This window comes from Hippocampus guttulatus, chromosome 10 (assembly GCF_054856545.1).
Source record: "Hippocampus guttulatus isolate MCC_2025c chromosome 10, RoL_Hgut_1.0, whole genome shotgun sequence".
In the NCBI taxonomy this organism is placed as follows: domain Eukaryota; kingdom Metazoa; phylum Chordata; class Actinopteri; order Syngnathiformes; family Syngnathidae; genus Hippocampus; species Hippocampus guttulatus.
Genome location: NC_141270.1, coordinates 9,348,562 through 9,362,542, shown reverse-complemented (window position 1 = coordinate 9,362,542; position 13,981 = coordinate 9,348,562). Strand labels below are relative to the sequence as shown.

Genomic DNA, 13,981 nt, shown 5'->3' with positions numbered 1-13,981 from the left:
AATACCGTTCACGTCCAAATACTTTTGGACCGATGAGTACAGTACACGTAGTAGTAAATGCGCAGTGAGAGCGTGTGACCCGGGCAGCCCATGTGTGCGTGTCCATCACGCTGCCAGGTCGGGCCGAGCCGCGCACCCGCCAAGAATCTCAGGAAACAATCTGATGCTGCAATCTCTTATTATAGCAACGGGCTGTGGGAGGGCACCAGCCCGCCCTCCTTCCTCCCTCATGGCCTTTTCGGCTCGAGGTGGGTGAGAGAAGCTGTAGTCGGGTAGATTGGCTCATGATAAGGTCTACTGGAAAATGGAAGACAGAGAATACTGTATACGGGCTCGATTGGGTTGTATTAATGAGCAATTGACGCTCTAAGTGTGAAGCCATTTATGTCACAAACCCCAAAATAACTACTGCAAAATGTATTTATTTATTTTTAAATCATATCTCCTCATAAATGTATCCACGGTGAATATTTCCTCGTCTGCCCAAAGCTCATTCCTGAGTGAGCTGTACTCATTTAAAAATAGTTGCCAGGCTGTTTGTTTCATCCATGTGATACTCGACACCACAGGATCTCGTAGACCTGCACGCCAGCTCCGAGCCCCCCGTTCTGTCCCCCCATGATGGAAACTCTCTCTGGGACTGCTCCTCTATTTCTGTTTGCGCCGCGGCCCGAAACCGGCGCCCGAGCGAGGGTCCCAAACCGAACTTCATAGAGGACCTGGTTTAGAGGGTGAAGACGGTGCGGCCAGTGAGGGGATAAGGCAGGACTCCCTCCAAGGCCTGTTTTTGGGGAGGGGGAGTTTGGAATCACTGGAAGGCCTAAAAGATGGAATATTACCTTGGAAGGTAAGACCTCACTTGACATTTTTCTTTAAGACACTTCAATGAAATAAATAGATGGTTAGAAGGACAACGTAGAGCTCTGAAAATATCTTTCATCCTACATGATCTATATGTTGGTATTTGAATGCGGGTACTGTAACCACATTGATAACCATTTGGGCTAATTTAGAAATACTGAATAAAATCATATATCATAACTTGAAACAACACATTAGTTGCGGTTCTGTCTACGCTTGGACCTGCCACTGTTCCATTTTCAAGTCAGGGGCCTCTCGTTGCACCAAAATAAACCAATCATATGCAAAATTAAATGAGAATTGATTTTCATGCCCCAAAAAAATAGCTTCACTTTCAACAGCCACCGTAGAAGACGGCAACATTTAATTGTGTTTTCTTGTCACATAATATTGTCTGCCTATTAGTCTTTTGTACTTAAAACGATGTGGAAAGATGTTTTTAAAGTATTCTATGTGATGTAGGTGCACCATGGCAGCACAGCTGTAGAGCTTAGATGTGCTTTAAATACTTCTGGATGCCTTCCAGGTAAGAAGATATTAATGATTGTTGATGATGGTTCTCCCCAGTTTGGCAGCTAAAATAAAACACAACCGCATGTGATGCTATTGCTCACAATTTGTGACCCTCTTCCAAGAAAATCAGGGCAGTTATTGCAGCTTTTGAATGTTATTTGAAAATCTAAAAATACGTTTGATAGAAATACTTTTATAAACAAGTCACTGTGACTACTTTACTGCAGAGAAACAAGTGTTGGGTTAAGTTGAAGCACATGATGTTGTTTAGCCAAAATTAGTGACGGATTTCAGTGAGGACATCATGGCATTCTCGTTCGTATCATGTCTTCCTAATAGTTCTGAAATTGCAGTTTGGATGTTGGTTTCTTCCCTTTCTTTGCATATTTTGCATGTTTTTCTCATGCATGTATGAGTTTGCTCCAGGTACTACCGCTTCCCCTGACCGACACGCCAAAAACATGTATGTTCAATTAATTCAAATTTTTTTTTAAAAAGCCATGTCCAAGTATGAATTGTATTTGAATTCTAATGTGTAATTAGCAATATGTGCAAAGTCAATCAGAACATGTCAAAATAAATAAGCGGCTGATGCAAGATCAGTTAATGTGAGTTAATGGAATGTCATTAGTTGAGACTCTCAGAAAACTAAGATGCTAATATTTTTCCAACACTTGAACATTAGTTTAAAAAAAAAAAGCACATTGTTGTCGATCAAAAGTAGACCTTAAATATAGCAAAAGATACGAATGCATTATCTTTTTTCAATCAATAAATATACCTTACAAAAAGCCTGTGTTTGTAAATGGTAAAAAGATTGCAGTGTAGAGGGTTATTTCAGGGCAAAAGGGTGGTGCAGACAATTTGACTTCCCCAAATAACTCACGTGAGCACGTCTTTTGGGCGCATAGCAACAATGCAAATTTTCACAAACACGCCGGGCAAGGTCAGACTCTTTGAGCGGAGGGATTTACAAGACTGTTTTGGGAATCACATACAGTACAGGAATTGTAAATGGAGTCGTAGCTTCGCATCAGTGTCGAACAAAACACAAGCCGCATGTCCTGCCTGCAATGTTGATTTTGTGATTTTTGGACTTTGGTTGAAAGGGATTTTAATTTGTGATTCATGTGTTGCTCTGGTGTGTGTCTCACTGGCCCTGCCTGCCCATGTGTGTGCCTCAATCGTGTCCTGTTCTAAGGTTTATTTTAAGAAGCAGTATTAGCTTCACTGTAATTGTGTCTCTTCCTGGAAACATGTCAATATGTGTATCTCTAATCCTACTTTTGACAAAATTCTGTTGTCACAATTTGCTAATAAATTAATGGTTCTGAAATCCAAGACCGTTGCTAAAGAAAACGAACTGGTTGCATGAGACCGAAAGGCACAATTCACTTAAGACATTATCTGATGTTAAAATGATAATCCAACTTTTTTTGTGTTTTGTAGGGAATTTTCAAGATTTGTTCAGATGAAGCACAACTGAGATGCACGGCTATTTAATAGCTGGGACCTTGAAGCCGGGGTTCTTAAGATCTGCAAAGAAACATTGTATGAGTTGCTGAGGTGACAGTTGGAGTGAACGACTCAGCTCACTGTTGGCGAGCCTGCATCATGACATCAGTGGAGAAACGTCGCTCGAGCCGAAAGAATGGCGGACATCGGAAGCACAGCGACGGAGGTTTTAGTGACACATCAAGCGGTGGATCCTTATTGGACGAGACGGACCGTGAAGTCCGTAGTCTCACAGACAAAGCCTTCAGGAGTCTCTGCGTTGGAGAAGAGGCCATTTACAATGACTCGGACCTGGGTCCATCCTCACCTTGCCTCCAGAGGGACAGACAGCGCGCCTTCAGTCGGAGTGGGCTGGAGAATGAGGATGGTGAAAGGGAGGAGCTTAAAAGAACAGCTCATGAGCGTTTCAGCCTGATGGTGCAGCAGTATGAACATGATTGGACTCATGACGGAATGTATGGGGCAGAGTTGAACAGAAATCCACAGTGGGATGTTTGCGAAGACGGGACACCGGGGAGGGTTTCTGCCACATTCCAACATTCCTTAATGGGGATGACCCAGGAGGATAAATATCTTGAAGAAGACCCACTTAGCTATTTTAGCAACGGAGCCACAGACTTGAGTTTGCGGCATCAAAGAAGCCGTTCCAGAGTTTCTTCACTCATCAGAGCATTTAACTCTGAGGGTGGAGCAGTTATGGAGGATCAACTCAGAGAGGGGAATGATGAGGCACGTTGGAATAGACCAGATTTGATGAACACGCCTTCATCATATCAGCAAAATGTTACCAATGGTCATATCTCCATGTTTGGCCATTTCTCACCCCAGGACACCAACTTTTACTCCACTGAAGCAGCTGGGGTGCCTCACATGAACGCTGCCTCCTCTTTTATGGGATTGTCCCACAATAACTATACTATGATGACACAAGTGGACTGTAACACCAACATCTTTATACACAGCGAATTCAGTCCCTTCAGAGTATGGCGAGACCATAACCAGTTCCAACAAGGAGAAGTTTCAAGACATATGCACTGTTCAGAGTTCCCCAAGTGGAACCACACACCCATGTGCAAGGAGCTTTCACTGGAACCCCAAATGAATGCTTCCTCTACGTTTCAAGAGCGGAGTGGTAGGCACCACAGTACGATGATGGCCCCTGAGGTTCCCAACCATCCTCTACAATCCATTTCAACATCCACAAGGTTGCAGAAAGCATCTGCCTTGGAAAAGCGCTGTGAGTCTGAGCAGGCCGTACATTATCCCCACAGGATGAGGACACAAAGTCTTGGAACAAACAGAATTCCAACCAGACGGCCATCAACAGCATCGCCCACTGTAGAGATGTCTCGTCATGTTCAGGAAACCCTCAGCTCTGTTGACGCCCTCCACCAACAGATCAAAGTAATGACAGAGCAAAACAACAATGCAGGGATGACAGCTAATAGACGTGGAGCTTTTCGGAGCAAAGACACTCTATTGCCAGTCACAACGGAGCGAAACGCTGCAAATCAAAGCAGCAGTACTTTATCCACTCTTGGTCATATGCTTTCGCCACAAGTTCCAATGTCCCAAGCAGAGCCACCAGAAAGTCAACAGAAGGTAGGTTATTCCCAAGTTATGGAACATCCACCGGTGCGTGCCGAAAGCAGGGGGGCTATGCCTGATGTAAGGATGCCAAGCTACAAATCCAGAGCCAGCAGCCTCCTCTTCAATCTCAAAGATAACAGAAAGAGAGTGAAAAGTACATACAGTTCTGCCAAATTTAAAGGCTGCGAGACTACAGAAAAAAGCAGAGAACTTCCTCTCTGGGAATCCAAAGACATTGTGATTGATATACCTGAGCATTTACAAGGAGACATCGAGGAATCCAGCTGGACTGATGGAGCCTCACATCAATATGTTAAACCCTATCACAGTTCCAGACTTTTTTCTCCTCCAATGAATTCTAAGCCCAATACCGGGCACGTTTCAGACTACAAGACGGCTCAGAGACAACATGAAAATGACACCAGCAACCGTTTGACTACTGGTTTGAATTTTAGTGAAGAGCTGCCATTATATTCTCCCTTTAAACAGGACGTGGCTGGCAATCAGGTGGTGAGAGGGGAGGTGTTCACCAATAAATCATCTTTTAACACCACGGACGTGAACTGGAAAATGGGTGGAAACAATCAAGTAACAGACTATTTACCAAGGGAAAGTGACGATTTGAAAGAACCATATTCGAGCCATTCTTCTGAGGTGGTTCAACTAAATCAGAACAAACACAATTATAGTAATGCTTCAAAAGAATGGTGGGGACCTCCAAATAACCCAAATGCAAAACAATTGGCTCTGAAAGGAGTTGTACCTCCATGGAAACACGACACCTCACCCTTAAAAGAAAAACATCCCCATGTTCAGGCTAACCCACAAACTATCACCGAAAAACAGATCAGTTCACCAAGAGATGACCAAAGAAGAGAGGGTCAGCAGGACACAAGAAAAGAATCCCGAAGGACCCCACAGTGTAATATGTCTGTTAAAAACTCTACATTTTGTGGAAAAGACAGGACAGAGAATTATTTACGACAGAACAATCATGCAATGGTAAATCAAGAAATTGACGAATCTATGCAAAATCAAGAAACAAGTCCGAGAAAAGTAAAAGTATGTGCACAAATATTCGAGGACGAAATGCCAAAAGTGGCCGAGCAACGCAACACATCAAATAGCCAAAACAGTTCGCTATCAGTCCATGAGAGGACAGAAAAGGTCCACCAGGTGAAGGACGGACAATTGGTTGATGTCAAGGCTTTGAAAAACACATTAAAACAAATACAATCAGAGCAGAGACAAACAGAGCAGTCTAAAGTTCCACAGTGTGCTCATGGGGGACACCCCAAAGACAAGTGTGCTTTGTGGCAGACTGGTTCAGTTGAAGCAGAACCAGCGCGACCGGCGCCTGATGAAATAACAGCAGCCAAGGTCAAATCGGAACATGATGAAAAACAAAAAGACAGAACCAGTGAGAAACCAACAAGAACGTCAAGTGAAATTGGAGATGGTAACGAAGAAAACAACGATGCAAAAGTACAAGTTGAACAGAGGAGAGAGGTACAGAGGGAACGAGTCCATACCGAGCAAGCTGACTTGGAGGAACTTCAAGGCAAACAGAGACCATTAGAGTCAGTAAGAACTCAACCATCTCAAAATGAAAATAACATACTGGATGAGGTTGAGGCAATACGGGGTCGAATTAATCAAGAAGGTTCACAGAAAATATTGGAGGAAGTCAAAGCGAAAAATGTTAGGGACGAAACTGTAGCAAAGCAAGTCAACAAGGAAAAAGCTCAACTACAAGCTAAAATGGAACACACTAGCACACAAATGGAAGTGCACAGTGGAAGACACAAGCAAAATGAAAAGAAAGCTGAGAAAGAATCACAAGTTAACACTCAACCTAAAGAAGTGAAACATGCTGCCAAAGAGGCCAATTCTGTTGCCAAAAAAGCAGAACTGGCTAAGATGGAGCTAACCAACATGGAGCTAGCTAAAGTCGCACTGGTAAAACACCAACACATGAAGCAAAGACCATCAAAGCTCACAGCAATCCACACAACGCAACCTCACGTCAACAGTGAGCCCACAAAAGTTGACCAAGTAAAAACGGAGTTAGCCAAAGCTAAAGCGGAGCTTGCAAAGATAAAGGAAAAGATGAAGGGGGACAAAAAGGGAAAAGTCAGGTGTACAATTATCACAAAGGAGGAAGGTGTTGCAAAAGAAGATGCAACACAGCAGACAGCACAACATGAGGACAATTCAGCTGCAAAAATAGCAAATAACTCAAATCAAAAAGAGGATGGGGCTGATTATTTTCAAAGTCTGAGAGAGAAATATGGCTTTACTCGTTCACTTTCACACCAAATGTCATCCAGGCCAAGCATTTCTTCAAAAGATGGCAATTTAACTTCATCTGCGCTGCCACTTGATATTACAGAAGTTAATACCAACAAATCAAATGGTGATGATCTCACAGTCAGTGGTGAATTCAATAATAATGAGAAAGTCAACTCCAATAAAGGAAATGAGAGTCTTTATATCTACAGCAAGTCATCCAATGAATTTAAATTATCTCAGGCAGGCAATTTACCTCCTTGTGTAGATAAAAGAGCAACTGGTGGCACAGTTTCTGATATTGGACAGGAAGGCACAATTGAAAATTTTGAATCTTCTGATCCTTCTTCTCATTCTGTTGTTTCACAACAGACACGTTCGGAGTCCATTCAAAATCCTGAAACAAAACATAAATCAGAGCGCCAGAAAGCAATGCCTCCGAAAGAGAAAGCTCAGACAAAACAAGAGATTCTGACTTCCAAAATAAAAGCTCATGCTGAGAAAGAGATTTCAGCGCTGATGGAAGGTTTCGCTTTACAAGAGGTCTTCACTTCTAAAACCGCCACCAAATCACTACCAGCTAGTCAGAATCTTAATTTAAAGCACAAACCTCCATCGCACGATGTCGCCAGAGGAATCTCAATATCAAGTAGCGAAACTAAATATCAGATAGGATCATCAGGAATGGAGGACAAGGCACTTCTCAGTTCCGAAGCAATCGGCAATCAAACTGTCAATCAAACGCAGAATGAACCTCCCATGAAGAGTGATGACTCCGCCCCAGACGTTGCAACCGCAGAGATGAAAATGACACCAGCTCATTCTGTGAGTGCAGAGCAGCGAGCAGATCATCATGAAATCAGGTCACCAATACAAAATGAGGATCAGGAATCAAAGTACAGCAAAGAAAACGCAGCAGTAAAGCTTGATGGAAACTCTGAAAAACCGGAATTGGATTCACTTTTGCACAAACCTGATCCACCCGTCGGCAGAATGAAGTCACAGCAAGATGCAAGCCAACATGTAGTTGTTCACAAAGACTTTGCCTGTGGGCAGACTATGAACTCTGTGTCAGAGGACAGTTTGCCGATTATGGAAATAATTGTGACTGAAAAAGTGAGCAATGATCATAAAGTGTTGAACGCTGAGGAGGGCAAAGAAAGTAGGGCTGAGCCTGACACGTCTTTCCTCAACTCGAGGACAGAAATGAGCGAGAAAAGTGAATGTTTGATCCATATTAACACAACACATGCGAAGGAAATTCAACCTACAGAAAAGGAAATGCCAAATAAAGTTGGTATGAATATTCATCATGAAAAAACCATAGAGGAAAACATCAACGAGAATGTGACTGAGAAAATGGCCTCTCCCTTGCAGTGTAATATCAATGCAGGACCCCAAAGCGAAACGCACGTCACAGGCCCCATGCCTGGAAAAGATGTAACCTCCACACTCACTTTCAGTTCTATAAATAAAGCACCAACCGAAACTCAACTCCTTCAAAACGTAGCAACATTGGAAATGGCAGGAAGCACACTTGAAACCTTCGACCCAGCAAAGAAGTGCCACAAAGATCAAGAGGAAATTAAGACAAAAGAAATTCATCCACATTTAAAGCAAGACACGGCCAAAGGAATAAACACAGGACTCAATTGCATCCAAGATTCCATCAAGGCTGTTGCCGAAACTCGATCCGTCACACCATCCCTGAAACAGGATGCGGCATCTGACATAAATCCATCTGAAATCAGCGGCATAGAGGATAAGAGTGCACTCCTACTGGAAGAAAACAGAAATGACAGTACCACCCCCCAATTAATTAAGACTGAAAGCATGAATGCATCTTCAAAATGCAAGGAGTCAAAGACGGGAACAACGAATCACCTCGAAGATGTTCATACAGACAACATTGTCATCGGAGTCGTCCCAGCAGTAACCGAGAGTGACAGTGTGGAGAAACAACAGAGCACAACGTGCTCTGATGTGGCTGCAGTTGAGGAACATCAACATCAAGCATCATCGATTGCGGTGGAAAACACGAGCGCATCAATCAAAAATGATCAAAATAAACATTCCACTTCAGAAGGCTGTGGGGAGCAGAGGAACGTTAAGATGGAAGACAAACTAAGTGTACAAGACAGTGTAAGAAAATTGACTGACTCAATGAAAAACATAGATCAACACAATAGCATGAGTATAAATACAAAAACAGAAGACAGGGGGACCGTCGTAGCACAGACTCCAATTTCAAATGTAGAAGCCAGTGAGGAAGACTATTTCCAAGTTCAAGGGATACCCGGAGCACTCTTTAGAAATAATAGCACGCACACAAATGTCCCAGACGTTTCAAAGGGAGTGGAACATTCCAACCAACCTTCGGATCAGAGCACGTCCGTATCTTCCACAAAACAAGTTCAAAATGAGAGAATGCGAAGAAGAGGCGCAACAGAAAAGAACACTTTGAAGCAAAGCGATCGTCCGTCGGAATCACAGAACTGTGAAAATATTGCGGCTGCCCAAATGGTGGATGTGAGAAAACAACATTCAGATTTTAGATCAAATTTATCAGTCAGGGAAAGACATAACTCAAGAAATTCACAGCTGGCAAGCGAGGAGTCAGAAGTCAAATCAAAACCAAAGAACAGAGTGTCTGCAATTCCTGAGATATCAGCCCTTGCCGACTACGCCAGATTAAAAGTCATTGTTTCAGAAGACAGAGAAAACACAATTCAGGAATTCCCTCCTCACAAAAAAGAAGGATTCTTTCCACTGATACAGTCCCGTCATGCCAGACGCCCAATATTCAGTGTTGACCCACAAGAGCAGCCTGTGAAAGACAAAAGCCCACCCAAAAAGACAGAGCTCAACACCAAAGTCAACAAAGAGCCCAAACCAGTCGTGTTTCCCATAACTGAGAAACAGCATCAGCGTACAGGGATGTTCAAACTGGGAGAGAAGGACAGACAAGAGAAAACCGTATCTGATGTCAAACATCATGAAGAACATTTGGACAAAGAGCTACAACAGCCCACACAAAGAAAAGTAACGCCAAAAGCTCAAGTTAAAAATGAGGTCAACAGAGAAGAGGTCCCAAAGGTGGATGGAGAAATAGTTAGTCAACAAAATAATAATCGTAGGCAAGACGCAACATCATCTTCCTCACGGCACAAAGCAAGAGAAAATCCTCAGTCACAACAACAAAAACTACTTGATGCTCCAAATGCAACAGAAAACACGTCAGGATTGACCTCAATTAATTGTTTGGTGCTCAGGGAAAAAGTCTCTGACACAAAACCCACTATGGAGCCAATTTATCCAGATGGGACTTCAAAAATTAAAAACAATATAAATAAAGACAGAGCAGGAGAAAGAAATTCTGAAAAATCAAGAAAAGAAAACCTTGAAACTTGTCAAGAAGAGACAAAAGCCAAACGAGAGCAAGAGGAAAGCGCTTCCAAGAGAAGGCAAGATACAATTGCAGAAGACATAAAAGCTAGGATAGAAGAGAGGAGGGTATTTATATCAGAAGAGAAAAAACGGGCTGAAAGAGAAGCGGCACGGTGGGAAAAACTCAAAGAAACGGCCCAAAGGATGGAAGAGGAAAGAAAGGGAAAACAAATCGAGGGCAGGCGAACACATCAAGGAAAGGATGGAAGAAGAACAGAAAGAGAAGGAGGACACCCGCTGAAAGCCCAACAGGAAAGGCGAGAAAGCACATCGGTTGGGGAAAGGAACAGACTGGAACAGAGACCGGGAGAGAGAACTGCTGAAGAGGAAGAGCAGATGAGAGCCGTGCTCATCGAGGAGCAACGCCTAGCCAAGAGGATTGAGCAGCGGAGACTTGTGGAGGAGACAAGGATCAAAAAGATTCAAGAGCGCATGAGAGATGAGCAGAAGAGAGAAAGGCAAAAAAGAGTTGAACAGATGACCCGTGAGGACAAAGAGACAACCCGTGCTGACCAAAAGCCAAACACGAGTGCAAAACCAAGAGAGGCCGAAGGTGAAGAGCTGATAAGTGCCGATGATATCGTGGCCAAGAGGGAAGAAGAACATTGCACAACTCAAAGAAAGAAAACCTCGACCAGCAAGGAGCAGAAACGGGCAGCACTCTTGATGGATGCTCTTCAGTACTACACCATCAGCTCGAAAGATAAGAACCCCAAAGAAAGACAAACACTCTCCCCACTGCCCCTACAACAAAAAAAACATCCATCTGTACCTCCGGAAGACTCTGGATCGCACAGAAGGTCACACGGGCCACATGCTCCTCCTCTTCCACGCTCCAATACTTCCTCCCCTGCTCTCGGCGCCAAAATGTTGATGTTCAGAGTGAAGGATAACACCAAAGGTTCTTCTTTCACTAAATCGGTTAAACCACGCTTTCATAAGAATTTTGTAGAAGAGTCCAGAGTGAGTTCACCGATGGAAGGGAGAGCAGAGAGAAGAGGGAATGAACAAGAGATAACGAGTCGGAACACCGGAACGCCCGTCCACCCCGACACGATCGCAGGCTTAAACCGACTCACTCCAATTAACGAATCCTCCGCCTCTCAGCCTGCATCGACGTCGCAAGAATACTCAGTTCCTGTCCCACATCACAGGCCCTTCTCCAGGAGAAGCGTTGCTCTGGACGACGACGACTCCCCGTCAGTCATCAGTAACATGTCCGAGGATGTACAGAGTTTTGCCACCAGTGCTGCTGACGTAGCAGATTTGAGAGGACTGTATGATTACGAGAGGCCGGTGTCAGCCTGCAGCTTCAGCAGCGATATGTCGCGTTTGGGAAAACCTCCAGCAGTTCCCCCAAAGAGTGACAAAGCCTTACGCAGGGCACAAAGACTCACGACTCGTAGGATAAGGAAAGAGGTGACCCAAAGCGCAACAATCGACCCTGCAGAGAAACCACAACGGGAAGCCTCTAGTAGGCCTGCTTCTGCCTCCACCGAGGTACGCTCCTTAAACCGCCATGCCGTGGCTTCTCCGCATTTTGCCCCTCCCGTCTCGCTCACCCATGCACCGACATTTGGGCCGAGCTTACCCTCGACACACACAGAGAACCTGCACTCAGGCCTCACTTTCCACGCCTCCGCTTATGCTACGGCTCCTGCCTCCCCCCCTGTCACTTCCCCTCATGTCATTGCACCTGTATCATACCCTCAGTACACTCCACCCATGTTGCACCCAGTTGCTTCTCCTTCCCCTGCACCTATATTCACCGCTGCTCATGCTGCCACTGCCGTCTCCCCACCTGTCACTGCACCTGCATCACATTCAATTTCCTCCCCTCATTCCATTGCGCCCGGACCGCACACAGTTACTTTTCCTCACGCCACAACCGATGTGTCCCTTTGTGCTGCCTCCCCTCACGTAACCTCCCCCGCATCATATCATTTGTCCTCACCTCCTTCCAGTGCACCTTTAATGCACCAAGGTGCATCCCCTCACATCCCCGCCCCGCCATCCCAGTCAGTCACCACTCCTCATACCACAGCTGCTGAGATTCATTCAGCCGCCTCTCCTCATGTCCTGGCACCTGTGAACCATCCACCCGCCACTTTTCATGTCACTTCTTCTGTATCCAATCCAGTTGCCTTCCCTTACATGCCTGCCCTTGTCTCCCATCCAGTTGCCACCCCTCACGTCACAGCACCTATCTCCTTTCCAGTGTCCTCCCCTCATGCTTCTGCCCAGATGACACACCCTCCTGCTCCAAAGATGGTTCAACATGTTCCTTCTTCTCCCACGGTCCATTATGCTCCCCAGCCAGCTCCAGTGAGACAGTACCATGTAGAGTCAAGCTATCCCCAGTCCTATCCACTAACCCAGCACAAGGTGTTGCAGGATCTTGGCTCAGGCAGATATTTTCTTGTAGATGCACCTATTGAGGTGAAAACGAAGACTTTCTTTGATCCAGAGACAGGAAAATATGTTCAACTCAATGTCCGTCAATCTGGCCAGAACATCTTTCAACCTCATCTCCAGCCTGTGTTGACCCAGCCACTATTCCCTCATCTGAATTTACCACCCCAACTGCAGCTCAAGCAGCAACCCGAGCTTCTCTCACATAGTTCTCCAGCTGAGAAGCCTTTCACACTTTATGAAGGCTCCCAAGCTTATCCACAAGTTTACAAATCCCAAGGGATGTCCTCCACGCCTTCCCAGAGGCTGCCCTCAGGAGTGGTAGTCCAGGAGGAACCGTATTTCATAAATAACCGCAAAACAAATCAATCAAATGAAACAGGCCAGAAATCTGAAGGGCAGCGCTACAGTCCTGAGCAGACGCCCTACATGGATACGGTTAATGACACCAACAAAACACAAAACACTGTTTACAGCACGCGTGAATCCTTCCCACAGTGTGACACAAACCAGCTTGCAGGAATCCTTTGTGAAAATGATAACTCGGCCCTCTCAAGGTGTCGGCCATGTGATATCATATCTATGAGTGAGCTGGATGACTTTATGGAGATGAGCGACTGGTGAGGTGTGGGGGGTGGCAGGTGGGAGCGTGAAAGAAAAGGAAGTTGCTTTGATATTGTGGTGAACGTCTGTGTAAACAATGCAATACAGTCCAATAAGTATTTTATTTATATGGTGATGTTTTTCATGTAAAAAAAAAAGTATTTTCGGTTTGTCCCTGTGAAATGCTGTTACATCACTCATGCTTAGCTTATGCTACAGTTCACCATTCCATTGCCCATTTATGAATGTGAGAAATGAAAGTTTCTCCCTTATGTAAACATAATTATAGCACAACTTTTGGTCTTGTGATGCATGTCTTGTGACGCTATAATGCCACTGAAGGTTCTGATGTAAACCTCCATAAAGCAGCATATGAAGCTGTTGTAAAGTGTCATACAGAAGTCAATATATGAATAATGTTGGAAGTTGTGTTTTGCAGTGAAACAAAGCAGGGTGATATGCACTAAAAATACACTTGACTCAACAGAATAACTGCTCAGCCAAATGTCTTCCTGACAGAAATCACCGGACTGTTGCAGATTTCATTTTGTGACTTGAATAAACACAATAAATGCAACAAGAAGATATTACTGCTACCTGTTTTGACTATTGAAATGTTCCCTGGGTCTGAATGACTGAAATTAAACATATTTTCTGCTGAGTGCGTACAACAATTATGAAGGGCTGTTTAGAGCGCATTGATAGGTCCAAAGAGAGTTAATAAACAAAAGAAAGATTTTGCAACATACTT

At 44.4% G+C, this 13,981-nt stretch overlaps 1 protein-coding gene across 2 annotated transcripts; it reads left to right on the top strand.

Annotated features, from left to right (window-relative positions):
- The first annotated feature begins 1,321 nt into the window (after positions 1 to 1,321).
- On the top strand, positions 1,322 to 13,946 carry c10h10orf71 (chromosome 10 C10orf71 homolog). 2 transcript variants are annotated; one of them, XM_086122793.1, is made up of 2 exons: positions 1,322 to 1,387; positions 2,824 to 13,946. In XM_086122793.1, exon 2 carries the CDS (start codon positions 2,989 to 2,991, stop codon positions 13,249 to 13,251), a length of 10,263 nt encoding a protein of 3,420 aa, XP_085978919.1. In that variant the 5' UTR covers positions 1,322 to 1,387; positions 2,824 to 2,988; the 3' UTR covers positions 13,252 to 13,946. The 2 variants fall into 2 exon arrangements, with proteins under 2 accessions (XP_085978919.1, XP_085978921.1); XM_086122795.1 differs by lacking the exon at positions 1,322 to 1,387 and having other exon boundaries at positions 10,318 to 11,715; positions 12,395 to 12,596.
- The last annotated feature ends 35 nt before the right edge of the window (positions 13,947 to 13,981 follow it).